This window comes from Elgaria multicarinata, chromosome 19 (genome assembly GCF_023053635.1).
Source record: "Elgaria multicarinata webbii isolate HBS135686 ecotype San Diego chromosome 19, rElgMul1.1.pri, whole genome shotgun sequence".
In the NCBI taxonomy this organism is placed as follows: Eukaryota; Metazoa; Chordata; class Lepidosauria; order Squamata; family Anguidae; genus Elgaria; species Elgaria multicarinata.
The window spans coordinates 2,604,126-2,622,963 of NC_086189.1; the positions used below are offsets into that span (position 1 = coordinate 2,604,126).

General features: G+C 53.5%; 1 protein-coding gene across 1 annotated transcript; it reads left to right on the forward strand.

Annotated features, from left to right (window-relative positions):
- The first annotated feature begins 108 nt into the window (after positions 1-108).
- LOC134410950 (lipocalin-like) lies at positions 109-17,356 on the forward strand. The gene is made up of 7 exons (XM_063144464.1): positions 109-364; positions 11,757-11,896; positions 12,768-12,844; positions 14,412-14,525; positions 15,363-15,464; positions 16,540-16,565; positions 17,173-17,356. The coding sequence occupies exons 1-6, from the start codon at positions 266-268 to the stop codon at positions 16,563-16,565; spliced, it is 558 nt and encodes a 185-aa protein (XP_063000534.1). The 5' UTR covers positions 109-265; the 3' UTR covers positions 17,173-17,356.
- The last annotated feature ends 1,482 nt before the right edge of the window (positions 17,357-18,838 follow it).

Sequence of the window (18,838 nt, forward strand, 5' to 3'; positions counted from 1 at the left end):
GCAGGGGTGGGGGCGTCTCAGTGCTGTGGTCCTATTGCGCATACATGCTCCCTCTCCTCCCCATCACTAGTTCTGCCTCTTTCCGCCTTGCATAATCCAGCTCCATGTGGGGGAGAGCACAGCTAGCGAGGTCCCACCTGGGGTTCCTGCTGGAGCGGCCCATAAATAGCTGACTAGGCTGAGTTTCTGGCCCACAGTTGCGCTGTTGCAGGGCAGGCCGTGCGCAGAGCAGAGCAGAGCAGAGCAGAGCAGAGCAGTCTCCGACATGAAGGCAACGTTCGTCAGCTTTTTGGTCGTGGCCCTCGGCTGTCTGGTCCAGGCCCAGGCCGAAGCCCCGGTGCAGTCTGACTTCCAGCAAGATCAGGTAACCAAACCTGTGTTTTTTTCTTCTTCTGACCTGCGCCTGGGGAGCTGTGTCGCTTGCAAGGGTTTCTGTGTAGACCTAGAAAGCTCTGCTCCTGGAATGCCAATGGGCCCCTTGCAGGATCTGTTGGGTGAAAAAGCAGAGGAGTGCTTTGCAAAGCCTCCCATGCAGCTAGCCCAGATGTGCTTTGCTAAACATGAGCTGCCAGGCAACTCAGATCTAAGGTCTTGCAAAGTCACCTTTGCAAGAGAGGATTGGCTTGGAAGATACAGAGTAGAACAATAGATCTAGCCTGTAGTTCAGTCTCTGCCTTGGTATGTGCCAGGGACAGAAGGCAATTCTTTGGGGCCGAGCTGGGCGTCAGACCAAGTGCTGCTTATTAGATGGGTGAGAAGAAAGTGATTCAACTCTCTCGCTGGTGCCTGAGCAAAGGAATTGGAGAGAGGCTCATGCTCCCCTTTGCTCGTTCCCTGTGCTGGACTCCTATTGTCATATAAACATCTTCCACTCTAGGACTCTGCCGGTTGAAATGCCAGCTTTCTTGCCAAGGTCTGGAATCTAATAACTTCATGTGACCAAGTTGTGATGTTCTGGAAAGAAGCCTGAAGTCTTTTGTGTTCACACTGCAAGGGAAATAGCAGAGATCCATGGCTGACATGGCTGTATTCACATTGCCATCTGATTAAAAAAGGGAAAACTTGGTTTGATTAATTGCAGTAGCCGATCCATCCATTAAAAGTAAACACATGTGCATTTAAGAAATCAATAGCATCTGCAGTATTAAAGAGTATTAAAAATGATATTTAAAACAATGTTCCCTGCCTGCCCCCAAACCAATTGCTGACCAATTAGTCAGGAACGCCATTGTAATCAATCAATATACTTCTAATCAATTTTCACCCTTCCCCAACCTGACGTTCCACAGATGTGTTTGACTACAACTTCCATAACCCCCAATGAACATGCTGGTTGAGGATGTTGGAAGTTGTAGTCCGCCACCACTGGGAAGGCAAGGTTAGATCAACATGATTACCCACCTGCTGGTGTTTTTGAACAGATCATTTGCTTTTCCAAACCGGTGCCCATACTTACAGGCTGCAACAATAGAACCCATAAAACCAATGAGATATTAAAAGTGATAAAAACACAATAAAACAGTAAGTATAAAATAAAAATAGCAATAAAAAAAAATCGGAAAACAACAACATGGAAAATAGGAGAAATCAAATACAAAGACCTGTGATCTGCTGTTGATAACCAGGGTGGGACTTTATTGGCCAATACTGTTCCCGCCCCGCTCTTTTCTAGCCTATGCAAGGAGGATTAGATGGAGACAGACAGACAGAAGACAGGTGGTGGTGGTGGGGTCAGGGGAAAGGAGGACCGGGCTTCTGTATCTTTAACAGTTGTATAGAAAAGGGAATTTCAGCTGGTGTCCTTTGCATGCATGCAGCACCTGGTGATAATCCCTCTTCATCACAACAGTTAAAGCTGCAGGAGCCCTGCCTAGCATGACCAGATACAAAAGAGGGCAGGGCTTCTGCAGCTTTAACTGCTGTGGCGAAGGGGGAATTTCACCAGGTGCTGCATGTATACAAACAACACCTGCTGAAATTCCTTTTTCAATACAACTGTTAAAGATACAGGAGGATACCTGTCCTCTTTTCCACATGGTCACCCTAGGACTCCTCCCTCCCTAAAACGACCCCCCAGACCTTTGACATATCTGTTCCCGCCACTAAAGAGAAGGGTAGAAGATATATTTTCTCCAGCATTTGAGAGCTGCTGATGGTTGGGTGGAGGTGAAGGTGGAATGATGAAGCTGCTCTGGGGGGAGGCGCCAATATGCCTTGGCTTCCCCCACCCTCATTTAATATCCATGTTGAGGAAGTCTCCCATGAGATGCAAAAGCTTGCATCTGGCTCTCACAAACTGAAAAGTGGGGAAGAAATTAGAGGGTGAGAGAAGTCATGAAGGGAGCTGAAATGGGCAGGAAAGGTTTAAAAATCAAGAAATGAGAAAATGAGACCATGAACCATAGAATTCCAGAGGTAGAAGCTACCCTGAGGACCATCTAGTCTGACCCCCTTTTCAACGCAGGCCCTTCAACGGTGCAGTTACAGCGTTCCTGACAGGCCCGGCCTCTGTTTAAATCCCTCCAACGAAGGAGAGCTCACCAGCTCCAGAGGCAGAGTCTGTCCCTCTGCCGAACAGCTCTCCCTGTTAGGATGTCCCTCCTAGTGTTTAGTAGGGGTGTGCACGGACCCCCCGCTCCGCTTCATTTCCAGATCCGTCATTTTCGGAGCAGCCTGCTTCACCCCGCCCCCCGCTCCGCCCACTTCCGCTCCGCTCCGCTCGGAGCTCCGGATCCGGATCGGAGCTCCGTTTCCCCCCCCCCATAGGGTTGCATTGAAAGCTAAAAAAGTAAACAACTTTTTTTCTGTTCAAGTTAGAAACCTCATGCTTGGCACTATGACACCTCATGGAGGTATACACATGCACGCCAAGTTTCAAGGCAATCCCATCATCCCCTGATTTTTGGGGAATTTATGAAAATCGGGCACCCCATTCACACCCCTTTCCATAGCTCCGTCAATTTGCATATTAGAAACCTCAAACTCGGCACCAGGACAGCTTATCCATGTGTCCACATGGACGCCCAGACTCAAGGCAATTCCATCATCCCCTGATTTTTGGCGCGGCTTAAACTTTTTAACTCACCCCAAATCAAGTCCCATTCTACAACTACGTCAATTTGCACGTTAGAAACCTATCCTTTGGTCCCATGACAGCTTAGCCATGTGTCCCCATGGACACCAAGTTTCAAGGCAATCCCATCATCCCCTGATGTTAGGGGAAGTTTTGAAAATCGGGCACTCCAGTATGTCAGGGATTTAAAGTTGCAATGCAGACAGCTCAATGGGACCAGTTGAAAGGAAATCCCAACATGCCACGAGATAACCCTAAATCTTCTTGCACATTTGAAAAAGGGATTATTGAACTTGATAAAGTCTAAGTGAGCGCAGGAAGGACTTCTCCCCTGAGTCAAAGCAAGACACATACACCATCCCTGCAAGGCGGGAAGGGGAGAAGGGAGGGAAGGCGAGAAAGGAGGGAAGGCAGGCAGGCAGGCAGCATGCATTGTAGTGCCGCAAGGATGGCTTGAGCACTAACGCATAGCAAACCAACCCGTAAGCAGGCGCAAGGAGCAAGTGAGGCAAAGATGGCTGGTTGTTTCTTTCTAAGCCAGCAGTTACGCATTGAGGGGCACAGAGGAGGACGACTGGGAGCAAGCGTGCCCGAGGGTGCTGGGCACGAACCGCAAAGCCCATCTCCCAGGCACCAGGCGGGCAGAGAGGCAGGCAGAGCAGGCGAGGAGTCAATCCTGGCAGATGCCCCACCACAGCAGCACCCCGGGGGAGGCGGGCAGACAGACAGGCAGGCAGGCAGGCATGGGTTGGCGGGCCCAGAAAAGCTGGTACCTTGCACAAGTAAGCCATAGATCTGCGGGGGAGTCAGTCCCAGCAGATCCAGCTACCTCACAAGGACGGCTCCCAGGCAGGCGGGCAGGCGCATCCACTGTAGTGGCTGTGCTCAACTCGGCGCACTACAAGACGAGTTGAAGTGAGAGCTCACTTCTCAGGAAACTTAAACTGTCCGTACGCACGAAGTGGCTGTGCTACGGGAGATCGGTCGACTGCTGGAGCTTAGCTTTTTCTCTGAGGGGAAGTCCATGAGTTGAAGTGACAGCTTGCTTCTCAAAGAGAGGGTTACAGCGGAAGAGGGGTGGGACGAGACTGGGGAGAGAAGCTCGACCAGCTGCTGCTACTAATCCTCCTCACCCACATCCTGGAGGAACACAGCATCCAACACGAAGTGGCTGTGGTGAAGTCAATGGCTGTCATGAGTCGAAGTGAGAGCTCACTTCTCAGATACCTTTAATTGCGAGACTGGGGAGAGACGCTCGACCAGCTGCTGCTACAAACTCCACTTCAGGGAAAGGACAACATGAGGAACAGCTAAGTGGTGAATTCAATGGCTGTCATGAGTTGAAGTGAGAGCTCACTTCTCAGGAAACTTAAACTGTCCCTATGCACTAAGTGGTTGGGGAGAGAGGCACGGCCAGCTGCGCCTCCACCGTAGGGGCTGTGCTATAGTGTCTGAACTTGAAGTTGAAGTGAGAGCTCACTTCTCAGATACCTTTAATTGCTCCATATGAGACTGGGGAGAGAAGCTCGACCAGCTGCTGCAACTAATCCTCCTCACCCACATTCTGGAGGACCAGAGCATCCACCGGAGTGGCTGTGCTCAACTCGGCGCACTACAAAACGAGTTGAAGTGAGAGCTCACTTCTCAGATACCTTTAATTGCTCCATATGAGACTGGGGAGAGAAGCTCGACCAGCTGCTGCAACTAATCCTCCTCACCCACATCCTGGAGGACCAAAGCATCCACCGAGAAGTGGCTGTGGTGAAGTCAATGGCTGTCATGAGTTGAAGTGAGAGCTCACTTCTCAGAAAACTTAAACTGTCCGTACGCACTAAGTGGCTGTGCTATGGGAGATTGGTCGACTGCTGGAGTACCACCCACACATAGGGGAAGTCCATGAGTTGAAGTGACAGCTTGCTTCTCAAAGAGAGGGTTACAGCGGAAGAGGGGTGGGACGAGACTGGGGAGAGAAGCTGGACCAGCTTCTGCGACTAATCCTGGAGGATTAACCCACATCCTGGAGGACCACAGCATCCAACACAAAGTGGCTGTGGTGAAGTCAATGGCTGTCATGAGTCGAAGTGAGAGCTCACTTCTCAGGAAACTTAAACTGTCCCTATGCACTAAGTGGCTGTGCTACAGGAGTTTGGTGGACTGTTGGAGTACCAGCCGCAATTGGGGAAGTCCATGAGTTGAAGTGACAGCTTGCTTCTCAAAAAATCACCAGACTGGATCACGAATAGTGCATCTGATCCCTGAGCTCTCCAAAGGGCGACCCGTGGACTGCTGGAGTTAACCTCCCTCAATTGTGGAGTGACGGGCAGGTGGGCATGGGCAGGCAGGCAGGCATGGGCCGGTGGGCACAAAGGAGCTGGTACCTTGCACAGGTATGCCATAGATCTCTGGGGGAGTGAGTCCCAGCAGATCCAGCTACCTCACAAGGACGGCTCCCGGGCAGGCGGGCATGAGCAGGCAGGCAGGCAGGCTTGGGCCGGTGGGCACAAAGGAGCTGGTACCTTGCACAGGTATGCCATAGATCTCTGGGGGGGTGAGTCCCAGCAGATCCAGCTACCTCACAAGGACAGCTCCCAGGCAGGCGGGCATGGGCAGGCAGGCAGGCAGGCTTGGGCCGGTGGGCACAAAGGAGCTGGTACCTTGCACAGGTATGCCATAGATCTCTGGGGGAGTGAGTCCCAGCAGATCCAGCTACCTCACAAGGACGGCTCCCGGGCAGGCGAGCAGGCAGGCAAAAAGGAGCTACTAGTTATTGAAGCAGTTAATTTGAGTATGGAAGATTTGTGTGCATGCTTGGAAGATTAACGTTGCTGCTAAGCCCTCCAAAGGGCGACCCGTGGACTGCTGGAGTTTACCTCCCTCAATTGGGGAAGTGAATGATGAGTTTAAGTGAAAGCTTGCTTCTCAAAGAGGGGTTACAGCAGAAGGGGAAGAGGAAGAGAGGTTGGATGAGACTGAGGAGAGAGAGAGAAGAGAGCATCCACTGTAGTGGCTTTGCTAGTGGCTGTGCTACGGGCGATCGGTGGACTGCTGGAGTACCTCCCGCACATAGGGGAAGTCCATGAGTTGAAGTGAAAGGTTGCTTCTCAAAATCAGCACACAGATCAAGGACTCCATTTGATCCCCGAGCTATCCAAAGGGCGACCTGTGGACTGCTGGAGTTTTCCTCCGGTTCCCGGTGGCTGGGATGGGTCTCGGCTTCTCAAAGCCATGGCATTGCTGCATATGCACTGCAGCTTCTCGTAAGAGAGCTGTCCCATGGACAAACGGTGCATTACTGGAGCTTAGCTTTTTCTCAAAGGGGAAGTCAATGAGTTGAAGTGAAAGGTTGCTTCGGAAGTCTATGGCTTTCATGAGTTTCAGTGACAGCTTGCTTCTCAAAGAGGGCGTTACAGCGGAAGAGGGGTGGGACGAGACCGGGGAGAGAAGCTGGACCAGCTTCTGCGACTAATCCTCACCCACATCCTGGAGGACCACAGCATCGCACACAAAGTGGCTGTGGTGAAGTCAATGGCTGTCATGAGTTGAAGTGAGAGCTCACTTCTCAGGAAACTTAAACTGTCCGTACGCACTAAGTGGCTGTGCTACGGGAGATCGGTCGACTGCTGGAGTACCTCCCTCAATTGGGGAAGTCCATGAGTTGAAGTGAAAAGTTGCCTCTCAAAATCAGCAGACTGGTCGAGTAGTCCACTTGATCCCTGAGCTTTTCAAAGGGCGACACGTGGACTGCTGGAGTTTAACCTCCCTCACCCTCAATTGGGGAACTGAATGAGTTTAAGTGAAAGGTTGCTTCTCAAAATCAGCACACTGATCGAGTCACCCAGATCCTGGAGGACCACAGCCTCTACGTAGTGGCTGTGCTGAAGTCAATGACTTCCATGAGTTCAAGTGAAAGGTTGCTTCTCAACGGCGAGGACTCGCCTGTTTCATTTTCGCAGCGAGACAGGCAGCTGCAGTAACACTCACAACCACACACACAATGACAGCTTTTGCACAGAGTTCAAGTGACAGCTTGCTTCTCAAAACCATACTTCTGGATCAGGGAGTACGTCTTCCACTCCAAGCCAAGGGCACTCCAAAGGGCGACCCGTGGACTGCTGGAGAGAGGCAGCCTGGCTAGTGGTGGTGGTGCCAGGCACTGCCTTGCCCCCTGCTTGCACCTCACCCAAACACATGCAGTCAATCATGGAGTCTTTTGGAACTGGGTGGAAAACTATCCGGATGAGTTGACTAAGCTGTACCAGACGCCACAGAAATGAAATGAACTCAAGTGCGGTGCTTTGCCCTCACAGTCAGTCACACACACACACGGTGACAAACTCTGCCTACAGAGACGAATCGAATGATTCAGAGTTGATGTTGTGAACTGTAACACAGCCACTAAATAATAATAATAATAATAATAATAATAATAAGAAGAAAAATATAATAGAAATAATAATAAAAAGAAAAAACCTGCCTGCCTGAGCTGTAGTGTGCCTGCCAACCAAAGGAGGGGTGGAATTAAAGGGAGGGGAGCCTGCCTGTCACTCCCACGAGAGCTTGAGGGTGGGGTATCCCAGCAGGGGCAGATTGCCCTTCAGAAAGACCAGCTGCTCCACCAAGTCCGGCTCCAAGCGAGAGAGGTGAGGGGTCACTATGTCGCCCGCCATAGAGAACACCCTCTCGCTTGGAACACTGGTGGGTGGGCAGCTGAGTCGATCCATGGCCACCCGCGACAGGTCCGGCCAAATCTGAAAGCGGGATGACCAGTAGGCCAGGGGGTCCATGGAGCAGTCCTCCATGGGCTCTGACAGGTAACGCTGCACGGTGGTTGCAGCGTCATCCTGGCCGGTGGCTGGGGAGGGTCTCTGCCCAACCACGGCGTGCAGAGCCTCTTCCCAATACCCCTCGCCTGTGCTGCTGCTGGGAGGGATGCAGGTGAGGCTGCTGCTGGTGCTGCGGGGAGGGGTGGCCTGCTCCTCTGCCTCACTCTGCCCCACCCTCTTGGCCCATGCCGCCCGCACTTCGCCCACCAGCATTTCCACCCAGTGCTGCCTGCTATTTGGCCCACAAAGCCCATCCTTCACACGAGGGTCGCACATGGCTGCCAACATGTGGACCCTGTCGGTTTGGATGGGCTCCAGCCTCCGCGTCAGGCCGTCCCTCAGCCTAGTCACCGCTTCGCGGACCTCGGGCTCGAAGCGCCTGCCAGTGACGGGATCCCTGTACTCCAGAAAGTCGCCCATCTGTTTCTGGAGATGCCTGCATACAGGGATCACCTGGCTGAGGAGGGCAGAGCTAGTGCTCAGGGTCCACCAACTGGGACATGGCATCCCACTGCTGCTTGCCCATGTGGTGGACGCCCATGTCCCTGACCCTGAACAAGTCGTGGATGGCACGCTGTTGCTCCACCATCCGCTCCAGCATCAGGTAGGTGGAGTTCCAGCGTGTCACCACATCTTGCACTAGCCTGTGCTGCGGGAGATTCAACTCCTCCTGCTTCTCCCGCAGCAAGCGACTGCCCTTGACGCTGTGGTGGAAATGCCCTGCCACCTTTCTGTAGCTCTCCAGGAGGTTACGGATACCGGACAGGGGACCGAGGTTGGCCTTGGTGCTGCCCATCCCAAGGCCATCCCTCACCACCAGGTTCAAGACGTGCGCGATGCAGTGGACGCCCTCAAATCCGCCGTCGCGCACCGCCTTCACCATGTTGGCTCCCCCGTCTGTGACCATGTAACCGCAGGTGACCTTCTGCCCAGCTAGCCACCCATCCACCATGCGGTTCATGGCCTCCGTAATCTCCCCTGCCGTGTGGGACTGGTCCATCACTTGCGTGTGGAGGAGGGCCCAGCAGTAGCCCTCCTTGCCAGTCCCTCTAGTGCTGGATGCTTCCTGTCCCACGGCTGCCCACCAGTGTGCCGACAGGGACAGGTAAGCGTGCACTCCGCCCTCGCTGGACCAAATGTCGGAGGTGAAGTGCACCATCCGTGCCTCTGCCTGGCACAGACGACCCAGCACTAACTCCCTGCAGGAACGGTACAGGGAAGGCACCACCCGCCTGCTCAGGGTGGTGCGACACGGCAGCTTATAGTATGGCACTATAAGCGCCATCAGCCTCTTGAAGCCTGTGTTGTCGACGAGGCTGAATGGCTGGTCGTCCAACGCCACCATCTCACCGATGCAGGTGGTGATCTGGGTGGGCGTTGGAAAACACCATCTTGTGGGTCCATACTTCCCCCACCCCATTTCCGGCAGGGTTGCCTGCCTAACCCTTGTGGGGATGGGAGATGGAGAGCTGAGAGTGGCAGTGCCAGCAGCAGCAGCAGCAGCAGCAGCAGCCTTCGGCTTTCCCCTGGAACCAGTCACCTTGCCCGCCTCTTTCCCCATCAAGACCGACTGGTGCTGCCTCTGAAGATGCATCTTCATGCTGCTGGTTCCATAATGCCCTGTAGCTAGACCCCTGCTTAGGCTGAGTTTGCAGTGGCGACAGACAGCAAAGCGGGGTTCCGCTCCCACCTCAAAGTGGTCCCACACGATGCTTGTCTTTCGCTTCTGTGGTGACACCACCAATTGCCCGCCTGAGCTCTCTGGTGTTGCCACAGAAACAGGGGTGGCAGCGGAAGAGGTGTGGGATGAGACTGGGGAGAGAGCCTCGGCCTGCTGCTGCTCCTCCTCAGCCCCCACATCCTGGAGGACCACCGCCTCCTCCTCCTCCCCCTCCACTGTGCTGAGGACCTCGTCTAGGTCCATCAGCGGGCTCGTGGGCTCAAAGGATAATGAAGGAGTTGGGGATACTCCTCCTCCTCCTCTAATGGCACTGCTGCTCCCACCCTCAAAAAGAGAACGCCGGGCACAAGTTGCAGAAGAGAGTGGCTCTGCCTGCTGCTTGTCCTGCTTCTGTTTCGGAGCAGCCAGCCAAGGAGTTGCCCGTTTGATTTTCACAGCAGGAGAGGCAGCCTGCTTACTGGTGCCAGCCTGAGCCTTGCTGCTTTCAGCACACCTGCTCCCTCTTCTCATGATGACTAATAAAATATTAATAGTAATAATAATATGTATAAGAATATACTAATATACTACTAAGAATATGTATAAGAATATAATAATATGTTTAAATGTAGGGAAATGGGACAAGAAGTGTGTGTATGCTTTCCACAAAATGCTCAATCTGTGGCTGCCTGTTGCACTTCACAAAAGCAGCACACTCACAGTCCAAGTTACACAGAGAAGAAAAAGAGAATAATTTTTTTTTGGTATTTTTTGGTATTTTTTGTATATAGATAGAAGGAAACACAATCAGGATTTAAGAGAGGGGAGGGGGGGAAAGAACCAACCAAACACTACTACTAATATGTATAAGAAGAATAAAATATTAATACTACTAATAATATGTATGAGAATATACTAATATACTACTAAGAATATGTAAAAGAATATAATAATATGTTTAAGAATATTACTAATAAATGTAGGGAAATGGGACAAGAAGTGTGTGTATGCTTTCAAAAGAAAGCTTTCACAAAAGCAGAAGGAACACAGTCAGGCTTTAAGAAAGGGAAAGGGGGGGGGGGACAACCAACCAACCAAACAAACACACACTCCAAAATTTAAAAGTAAAGTTTATATTAAATCAAAGTAAGGGAAAAACACAGGGCAAACTAAGCTAAAAGTCAGAAAGAAGCAAACAAACACACACGCGCCAAGCTAAATCTATCCTAATCTATCTCCAAAGTCCAAACACAGCAGCAGCACTAACTAACTAAGTCCTCTCTCCACGAACGCCAACCCACAAAGAGACACAAAGCAGAAAGCTCTCAGGGTGATTCTGGCTTAGTCCCGCCTCAAACGCTGGGATTGGAGGATGATGCTTCATGAGGTGATCAATTCTCATCAGGATTGGGAGTTGAATGTGCCTGTCATCGCTTCAAAAACAAAACAAAACACCCAAGCTGTTTGTTGACCCAATTTTTTAAAAATTCTAGCAAGTGAACCACAGGACGCAGAAAGTTGAGAGTAGTCTCAAAATGACCCCCATCCACGACTGTCTAAGCACAAGAATTTTCAGAATGATAGCTTAAACCCCCCCCCAGTTATCCCCGATTCTTTCCCGCAATGCAATCCTATGGGCGAAAAGCCGAAAACCGCCGTTTGAGCCGCGCTGTCCCTGTTTGTTGACCTGATTTTAAAAAAAATATAGCACGCGACCCGCACGACGCAGAGAGGTGAGAGTAGTCTCAAAATGACCCCCATCCACGACTCTCTGTGCACAAGAATTTCCAGAATGATAGCTTCAAAAACAACCTAGTTATCCGCGATTATTTCCCGCAATGCAATCCTATGGCGAAATGTTTTCAAGATGGCGATCGGAGCGCTCCGCCTGAACTAGGAGCTCTGAAAAATGGCCGCTTTTCTTCGCCTTGCTTCTAGGGGTCCGCGGCCCGCTTCTACTCCGCCTCTGGGTAAGGCGGAGCAGGCCAATCCGCTACTGCTTCTCCGCTCCTAATCGGAGCGGATCACATGCCTAGTGTTTAGCCCAAATCTGCCCTTCTGCAGTTTGCAGCCATCAGTTCTAGCCTCCCTCGGGAGCAACAGAGGATGGGCCTGTTCCCCATCACCCACTCCCCTTTCCAGGCAAAGCAGCGTCAGTGGCTGTCGGTTTCCCTACGGGGCTCTGTCTCTGTGTGCACAGTTCACAGGGAGATGGTTCAGCATTGGCTTGGCCTCCAACTCCCGCTGGTTCCAGGAGAAGAAGCAGGTGATGAAGATGTGCACCACGGTGGTCGCGCCCACTGAAGATGGCAGCCTGGAAGTCAGCTCCACCTATCCCAAGTAAGGAGACCAGAGGCTGGTGCAGCTTCAGGGGGGTCCCTAGGGGTGCTGCGTTGGCTGCCAGAATTCATTGCCCCAAAGGCTGGGAGTGGAACCTCCGGGTTCAGGTGCAGCATACCCTGATGGCAAGAGATGGAGGGCAAAGGACCAGGGGCCAGCTCTTGGCTTCTGGCTCCGCTGCTTGGGAGGTTTTCAGGGATATCAGGTTGGCTGCTCTTGCCGGAGACAGGATGCTGGGCTCGGGGAAGCAGTCTGATCCAGCAAGGCAGAGCTAAGAAGGACACCAGAAGAGCCCTGCTGGGTCAGAACTTCCTGTTTCACAGAGAGGACCCTGAGAAGCCCACAAGCGGGACACGAAGGTGAATAATCCTCCCCCCTTTTAAAGCCATCTAAGCCAGCAACCACTGTCTTGCAGCAGTGAGTTCCAGGTGTTAATTACTTTATTTTCACGTTATTATTAAATGTATGCCTTTATTTATTATTACATTTTTATGCTGCCTTATTTCCTCTTGTACACAATCCTTCTCCCCCTCCCCTACTCTGTGAGGTAGGTTAGGCTGAGAGTCAGGGACTGGGCCCAAAGTTACCCAGTGAACTTCATGACTGAGTGGGGATTAGAACTTGGATCTCCCAAGTCCCAGTCTAACGCCGTAACCACTGCACCACACTGGTTCTCTGTGTCATGTACTGTGAAGATGGACTTTTCCTTCAGTGTCCCAGCAAGGGTTGGTCCCCTCCCCACTACAGTAGGATGAGCTGGTCCCTATTGGCAACTGATTTGGGACTGGGGCACCCCTGGATTCGGGGCAGTGGAGACACTGCAGCAGCACCTCCCTGGGTCGTCCTTTCCGTGTCTTTCCCTCTGCTCCAGGCTGGACCAGTGTGAGACGAGAAAAACCCTTTTCATCCAGACGGAGCAGCCCGGCCACTTCAGCTACACCAGCCCACGTAAGTGAGAGCCACGTGAGCCCTGCCCAGGGCAGGGACCAGGCTGGCCAAGAGAACAGCCAGACTCATTGTTTGGTGCCGGCAGCCACTCGGTAAATAGCTGGGTACATCACTGGCCTTAATCCCTCCTGTTCTCTCCTACGGAACAGCCTGGTCTTTGCAGGCGAGAGAAAACTGGTTCTAGGAGTGGGAGATGCCAAGCTGAGGCCGCCGGCCGCTGGCCACTGGCCCAAGAGAGGGGCCCAGGAGCCAGCTGAGCTGCCCCAGAGAGTCTCGTTCCACACTGCCTTGCTCACCAAGTCAAGCCGTGGGTTCACGCCCTCTGATGCTGCCTGCAGCAAGTGTCTGGGGTCTCCGGCAGAGGGACGTTTCCCCCATCTGTCCCCCAAGATGCCTTTCTAGCTGGAGACCCTGGGGGCCCTTCTGCCGCAAAGCAGGGCCTCTGCTGATGAGCGCTGGGGCCCTACAGAGATGGCGCTTGGGACCCCCAGTGCTCCTAAAGGCAGCTCAGCGGCTGAGTCCCTGCTCGGCAGGCAAGGGCCCCCCACCTTCCATGCCTGGAGGGGAAGACGGAGGAGACCGCGTTGGGCTGGTTTGCAGGTGCTGAACCTCGGGCTGCGTCCCACGGGTGGTCCAAAGGGGCCAAAGGGGCTGGAATGCCCCAAATGCCTTTGGAGAGGCGTCTCAGCCTTTTTGGTTCTGGAGAGAAAAGGCTGCCCAGAGGCTGTGAGATCGCCGAGCGACTGATGGACGGGGGAAAGGGAGCGAGGCCAAGGGAAGCGCCCGGGCCTCAGAGGGCTGGGCTGAGACCTCGCACGGCTCTGCAGTTCGGCCTCCTTGGGCAGCCCAGCGTCCTGTTTCCGACAGCGGCTGGCAGCCCCAGCTCACCCAGAGGCCAATGGCCTCGGAACGAGGAGGGGTCCGCTCTGGTCTCCCAGAGAGGCTGTTCCTGCCCACCTCCTCCCTGAGCCCTGATCAGCTTCAGTGTCAGCTTCCACTTTCCAGTATCTCAGAATGGGACCTGTCACCGAGAGCTTGGCCAGATGGAAGGGTTTTCCCCGTGAGCGGAAGACCTGCCGCTGCAACAGCTGTTCTGGAAGTCGGCTTGCTTCACCCCCTCTTCCTTCCTCCTCCCTTTTTCCTTTGGTGTCGCGCCTTTTTAAATTGTAAGCCTGCTGTGGGCAGAGACCCTCTTGCTTTTGTTGGTTGTATGTAAGAGTCTCTGGGAGCCTTTACGGCTGAGGAGCAGGATGAAAATGCTTTACTTATCGATTACATTTATATCCTGCCTTTTTTCCTCTTGAAATGAACCCAAGGCAGCTTACACAATCTTTCTGCTCTCCATTTTATTCTCACAACAGCCCTGTGAGGTAGGCTAGGCTGAGTCAGTGACTGGCCTGAAGTTACTAAGTGAGCTTCATGGCCAAGTGGGGACTCTAACCCAAATCTCCGGAGTCCCAGTCCAACACACACACACACACACACAAAATATGATTTTTTTTTAATACAAAAAAATAAAATTTGATGAGCATCGGTCCAGATTCCTCCATGTCGGCTTCAATTTCAGGCTCAGGGAGCACCCACGATGTCCGTGTGGTTGAAACCAACTACAGTGAGTACGCATTGCTGCTCACTAAGATGTCCAAGGTTGGGGAGACATTCACCATGGTGACGCTGTATGGTACGTATCTGCCTCCCGTTGCCCGCCACCAGGGGGCAGGCTGTTCTCCCTAGTGGCTCCACCCTTGTTGGGCTGTCCACCTTGGTGACAAAAGACTGGGGAGCTGGCATGGTTTTCAATCGGACAGCTTGCGTGGAGGGAGAGGTGGGACAGTCGTGCTCCTGCCCAGAGCAGAGAGGTGCCCCTAGTGTGCCACCCTATTGATACGTGTGGGTGGACAATAACCATCCATAGGCAGTTGGCCATGCCAATCGTGCACCTCGGTATATATGTGTGTGTGTGGTGTGTATGCTAAAAAGCAGCTGGCTAAGAGAGCTTGAAGAAAGCTGCAATTTGGGGTCTGTCTGGTAGAGGCCCGATTTTGCCAATGGGCAGGGTTGAGGCTCATGCCTGCCGGCCTGTGGAGCTTGCCCTGGGCTTCCCACTGGCCAGTCAAGGTTGAGAGCAGGAAACGGGGAATGTGGCTTTGCTTGTGGTGGTAGTCGATCAATTCCGTCCGGTCTTGCGGCCCTGGGTTCACTCAGCTGATTCAAGAGGCAGCTGGACAAGCATCTGTCAGGGATGCTTTAGGATGGATTCCTGCCTTGAGCAGGGGGTTGGACTCGATGGCCTTGTAGGCCCCTTCCAACTCTGCTATTCTATGATTCTATGATTCTATGATTGTGCTTATGGCAAGTGGACACCTGGCCTGGCCACTGCTGGAATCCCCTCTAGGGTTGGACTAGATGATCCTTGTGGTCCCTTCCAACTCCACAATTCTGTGATTTCCCCGGCTCTCTGTTTCCGTCTGGAGGTGTCCCCTGCCTTGCTCAACGGCCCCTCCTTTTCTGCCTGCAGGTAGAAGCAAGCAGCTCCGGGCCGCTCTGCTGGAGAAGTTCACCCAGGTGGCCTTGGCAGAGGGACTCACCCAGGACAATATTCTAATCCTGCCTAGGACGGGTAAGAGCCACACCGAGGGCAGGAGGACCCCGTGGCGGAGGGGGGCAGGGGGCGAAGCAGCAGCAACAGCAGCAGGGGCAGGGGAGCCGCCGGGCTGCTTCCGGGGCTTGGAATGGGGCGGGGGATCCCCATGGAAAGGAGTGCGGCGCTCTCCCTCCGGATCATCACGAGAAAGGGGAGGGGGCTCTATTTTCAGATGTGCAAACCCCACCCCGGACTCCTTCTAACCCACAGTCATGAATGGGGCTCCGTGGCTCCTCTGGGCCCCCTGCAATTTGAGTATCCCCCCCAAACCCAGAATATCGCTCCCCTCTCTGTCGTGATCTTTCTCTCCTCCACATCTCCTTATCTTCATTTACATCCCCATTTATTAATTTATTTCCCTTCATTAATTCATTTCCCTCGGGGTGGGCAACAGACGTTCCCCACCCGGCCCTCTTGCATGGCTACTGCAATGTGGTGGAGCAGCAGCAGGGCAAATGGGCGGGCGTTTTGCACCCAAATTTCAGGGGCAAACTGCCAGGGAGCCCTTAGGAAGGCCAAGTGTAGGAGTGCAGCGGGGGTGGTTGAATGGGGGGCATTCCTGGAGTTGGAAAGTGACTCCCAGACACCCACACCTGAAATTGCCCAACTTGATTTACATTGCGTGCAGATAAGCTCCAGGTGGCCAAAGCTCACAAGCTTCCTTCCACCATTGGTGCTGTCTTATTTTTATGGGGTGGGGGTGGGGCATCTTTGAGAAAGAGAGAGAGAAGAAAAGCAGGTTAGCGAAGAAGAATAAGAACAAGCATATTCCATTTAAACCCTTACAAAGTGAGTGCTGCATTGCAGCTTGGGATGGAAGGTTGAAGGCCACGAGCCTCTAGACAGGTGTACATCCCAGAATCCAAGCTGGAGTCACACAGGCAGCGTAGTGCCTCTGAGCATAAGTTGATTGGCATGTGAGGGCGGTGGTTTCGCCTAGCAGTTTGCCTGTGGTTGGACTAGAGGACCTTTGTGGACCCTTGTCCCACAGCCGATTCTAAGATCCGGTGATCCCTCCCTGACCCCCGGCCCTTATCTTCTCTCTCGACAGATCTGTGCATGGCAGAGTCCGTGTAGGTGAGTCATCTCATCTTTCCATGGTCCGAGTCCTCAATGCTAATGTCTGCGTGGGACACGCTGTCAGCCTTACCCATCCTGCTGACCTTCAGATGCATTGTACTACAACTCCTATCATCCCCAGGGAGTTGTAGTCCAGAACATCTGGAGGGCATAATGTTGGGCAAGGCCGCTCCAATGCCTCTTTCAAAGCCATTTCAGCCAAGGGCCATCCTGTGGCAATGAGTTCTGTGGTCTTTACGGGTTGATAAATAAAATGAGCTACTGCGTTGCTTGAAAGATGGTGGGTTTGTGAAATGGCTCCCCCCCCCCCCGAGGCTCTGGGAGTCGAGCAGATGGGGGTTATTATATCCAGAATGCAGAAATCTTTACTGCTGTCTCTTCAGCGTTCTCAGTAGAGGCTGGTGGTTCCGATGTCAGTGGGGCGGTAAATCCGCTCCGGGTTTCAGTCCGGAAAACTCTAAAGGAGCTGTCCAAGGTGGTTTGCACCTTGCACAGCTTCTTTACAAATTGGATTGGTTCGGACTGAAGCCCGGAGCAGATTCACTGCCCCACTGACATCCGAGCCACCAGCCTCCGCTGACCCCGTGGGCTTTTCCTTCTCAAGGTACCAGACTGAAAATCCGGGTTTCATGTCGAGGGAGGGAAGAAGGACGCTCCAGCTCCCAGCCTGCATTCCTGGACTCCGAAGTAGCAGCCTTTCCCCGTTGAGCCCCGTTAAGCACCTTCCGCTCCTGATCGCGCGTAACGACCTCCTTTGATTTAAAAATAAAAAAGTGTAGGACACAATTGTGGTGTTGCTGCCTCAGTTTCCTCCTTGTAAAGTCTCGGGGTGGGGTGGGGTGAGGTGGGGTGGTCCCAGCAGCATCCCGGGAAGGTGGGCACTTGGATGCTTCAGACCCAGAGCTTTCTTTGGGGGGCCGTTGCTGTTCCCCTTGCGGCACGCGCTTCGGAGGCTTCTGCGCCTCGTCCAGCGTTGCAAGGTGCCCCTCTCTCCCTCCCGGCTGCCCCTCTCTCCCTCACCTCCCCACTCTTCCCCCCACCCAAATCAGGGTGGCCAACTCCATTCCCCAGCAAGGCTCCTGCATCTTTGCACGGCTGCAGCTTTTCTCTCCATCTGGGAAAAGCTGCCGTGCTCCTGTCAACTCTCCCTGGTCAAAGGTTCTGTCTAGAAAGGAGGCAGGCAGTGTGTGTGTGTGGGGGGGGGGATGCGGAAACACTTGTGGGCCTTTTCTTCTCTAGGTCAGGTGTGGGGAACCTATTTCATAAGGTGACCAGATGCACTGGAAACACCAGAGACCTCCAGAAAAATGGAGGTCTCTGGGCCAACCAGGACTGGCCCCCAATTCACTGGGGAAAAGGGCTGGAAGACGCGTTCCCGGATTCCCGGGAACGGGTGTTCCAGCCCTTCCCCAGCACCGATCTAGCGCAGAGGAAGGCTAGATTGGCGTTGGGGGCAGGGACTGGAAGACGCGTTCCCGGACGTCTGGGACGGCATCTCCCAGCCCCCGCCTCCCCCCAGGGCCAATCTAGCCCTTCTGCGCTGACCCAATTGCATCAGCACAGCATTTCACTCCCTGCCCCGACTGAACAAGAAGCCCCGCCCTTTGGGTCTTGGCGCATGAGACGAGACCCAAGGGGCAGGGGTCAATTCACTCTCCACCCTGCCGGCGGCGGCCCAGACGACCCAGGTGACGGACACCGGCTTGCGGACCAGGCCAGATGGCGAAAGAGCATAGCAGCGGACGTACTGGGAGGACAGCAGCTGCTGCTGCTAATGATAATGGATGCTGACCGAGGCCACGCCCCCGGGCATGTTGGGGTGGCCACGCCTCCTGAGGGTAGCCATATTGTCCTCCCTTTTGGTTTGCAAAATATGCTCACCCTATATTTCATCTCGAGGGCCAAGTTCCATTTCAGGGAAACTTTCGGGAGCTGCGTTGCAGTGGTGGGTGGAGCCATAAGTAACAAAAGCGCCAGCATTTCGTCGCTTCAGGCTCTTCCTGCATGTAACACAGTTTTAAGAGAGGCAATTCAGGAGCGGAATGGGGTGTGTGTGGGGGTAAACTGCACGCAGGCTGGGAAACCTCCACATGATGTGTGTGTGGAGAATCCGGGGGTGGGGTGGGGGTTGCGGGCCCACGGCCCTGAGATTCTGCCCCCGGCGGCTCGGCCAGTTCCGAAGGGAGGCCTTGTTTGCCCTTGCTGGGGTTTGGATTAAGAGAGGATTTAGATAAGAGCCGGATCAGCTTGCAAATACTTCCCCTGTCTTG

Excerpts from the sequence above, each read along its gene's own strand:
- LOC134410950 (XM_063144464.1), top strand. The coding sequence starts at position 266 with ATGAAGGCAACGTTCGTCAGCTTTTTGGTCGTGGCCCTCGGCTGTCTG. Across the intron at positions 365-11,756 it reads CTGACTTCCAGCAAGATCAG|TTCACAGGGAGATGGTTCAG; the intron begins GTAACCAAACCT and ends CTGTGTGCACAG. Across the intron at positions 12,845-14,411 it reads CTTCAGCTACACCAGCCCAC|GCTCAGGGAGCACCCACGAT; the intron begins GTAAGTGAGAGC and ends CTTCAATTTCAG.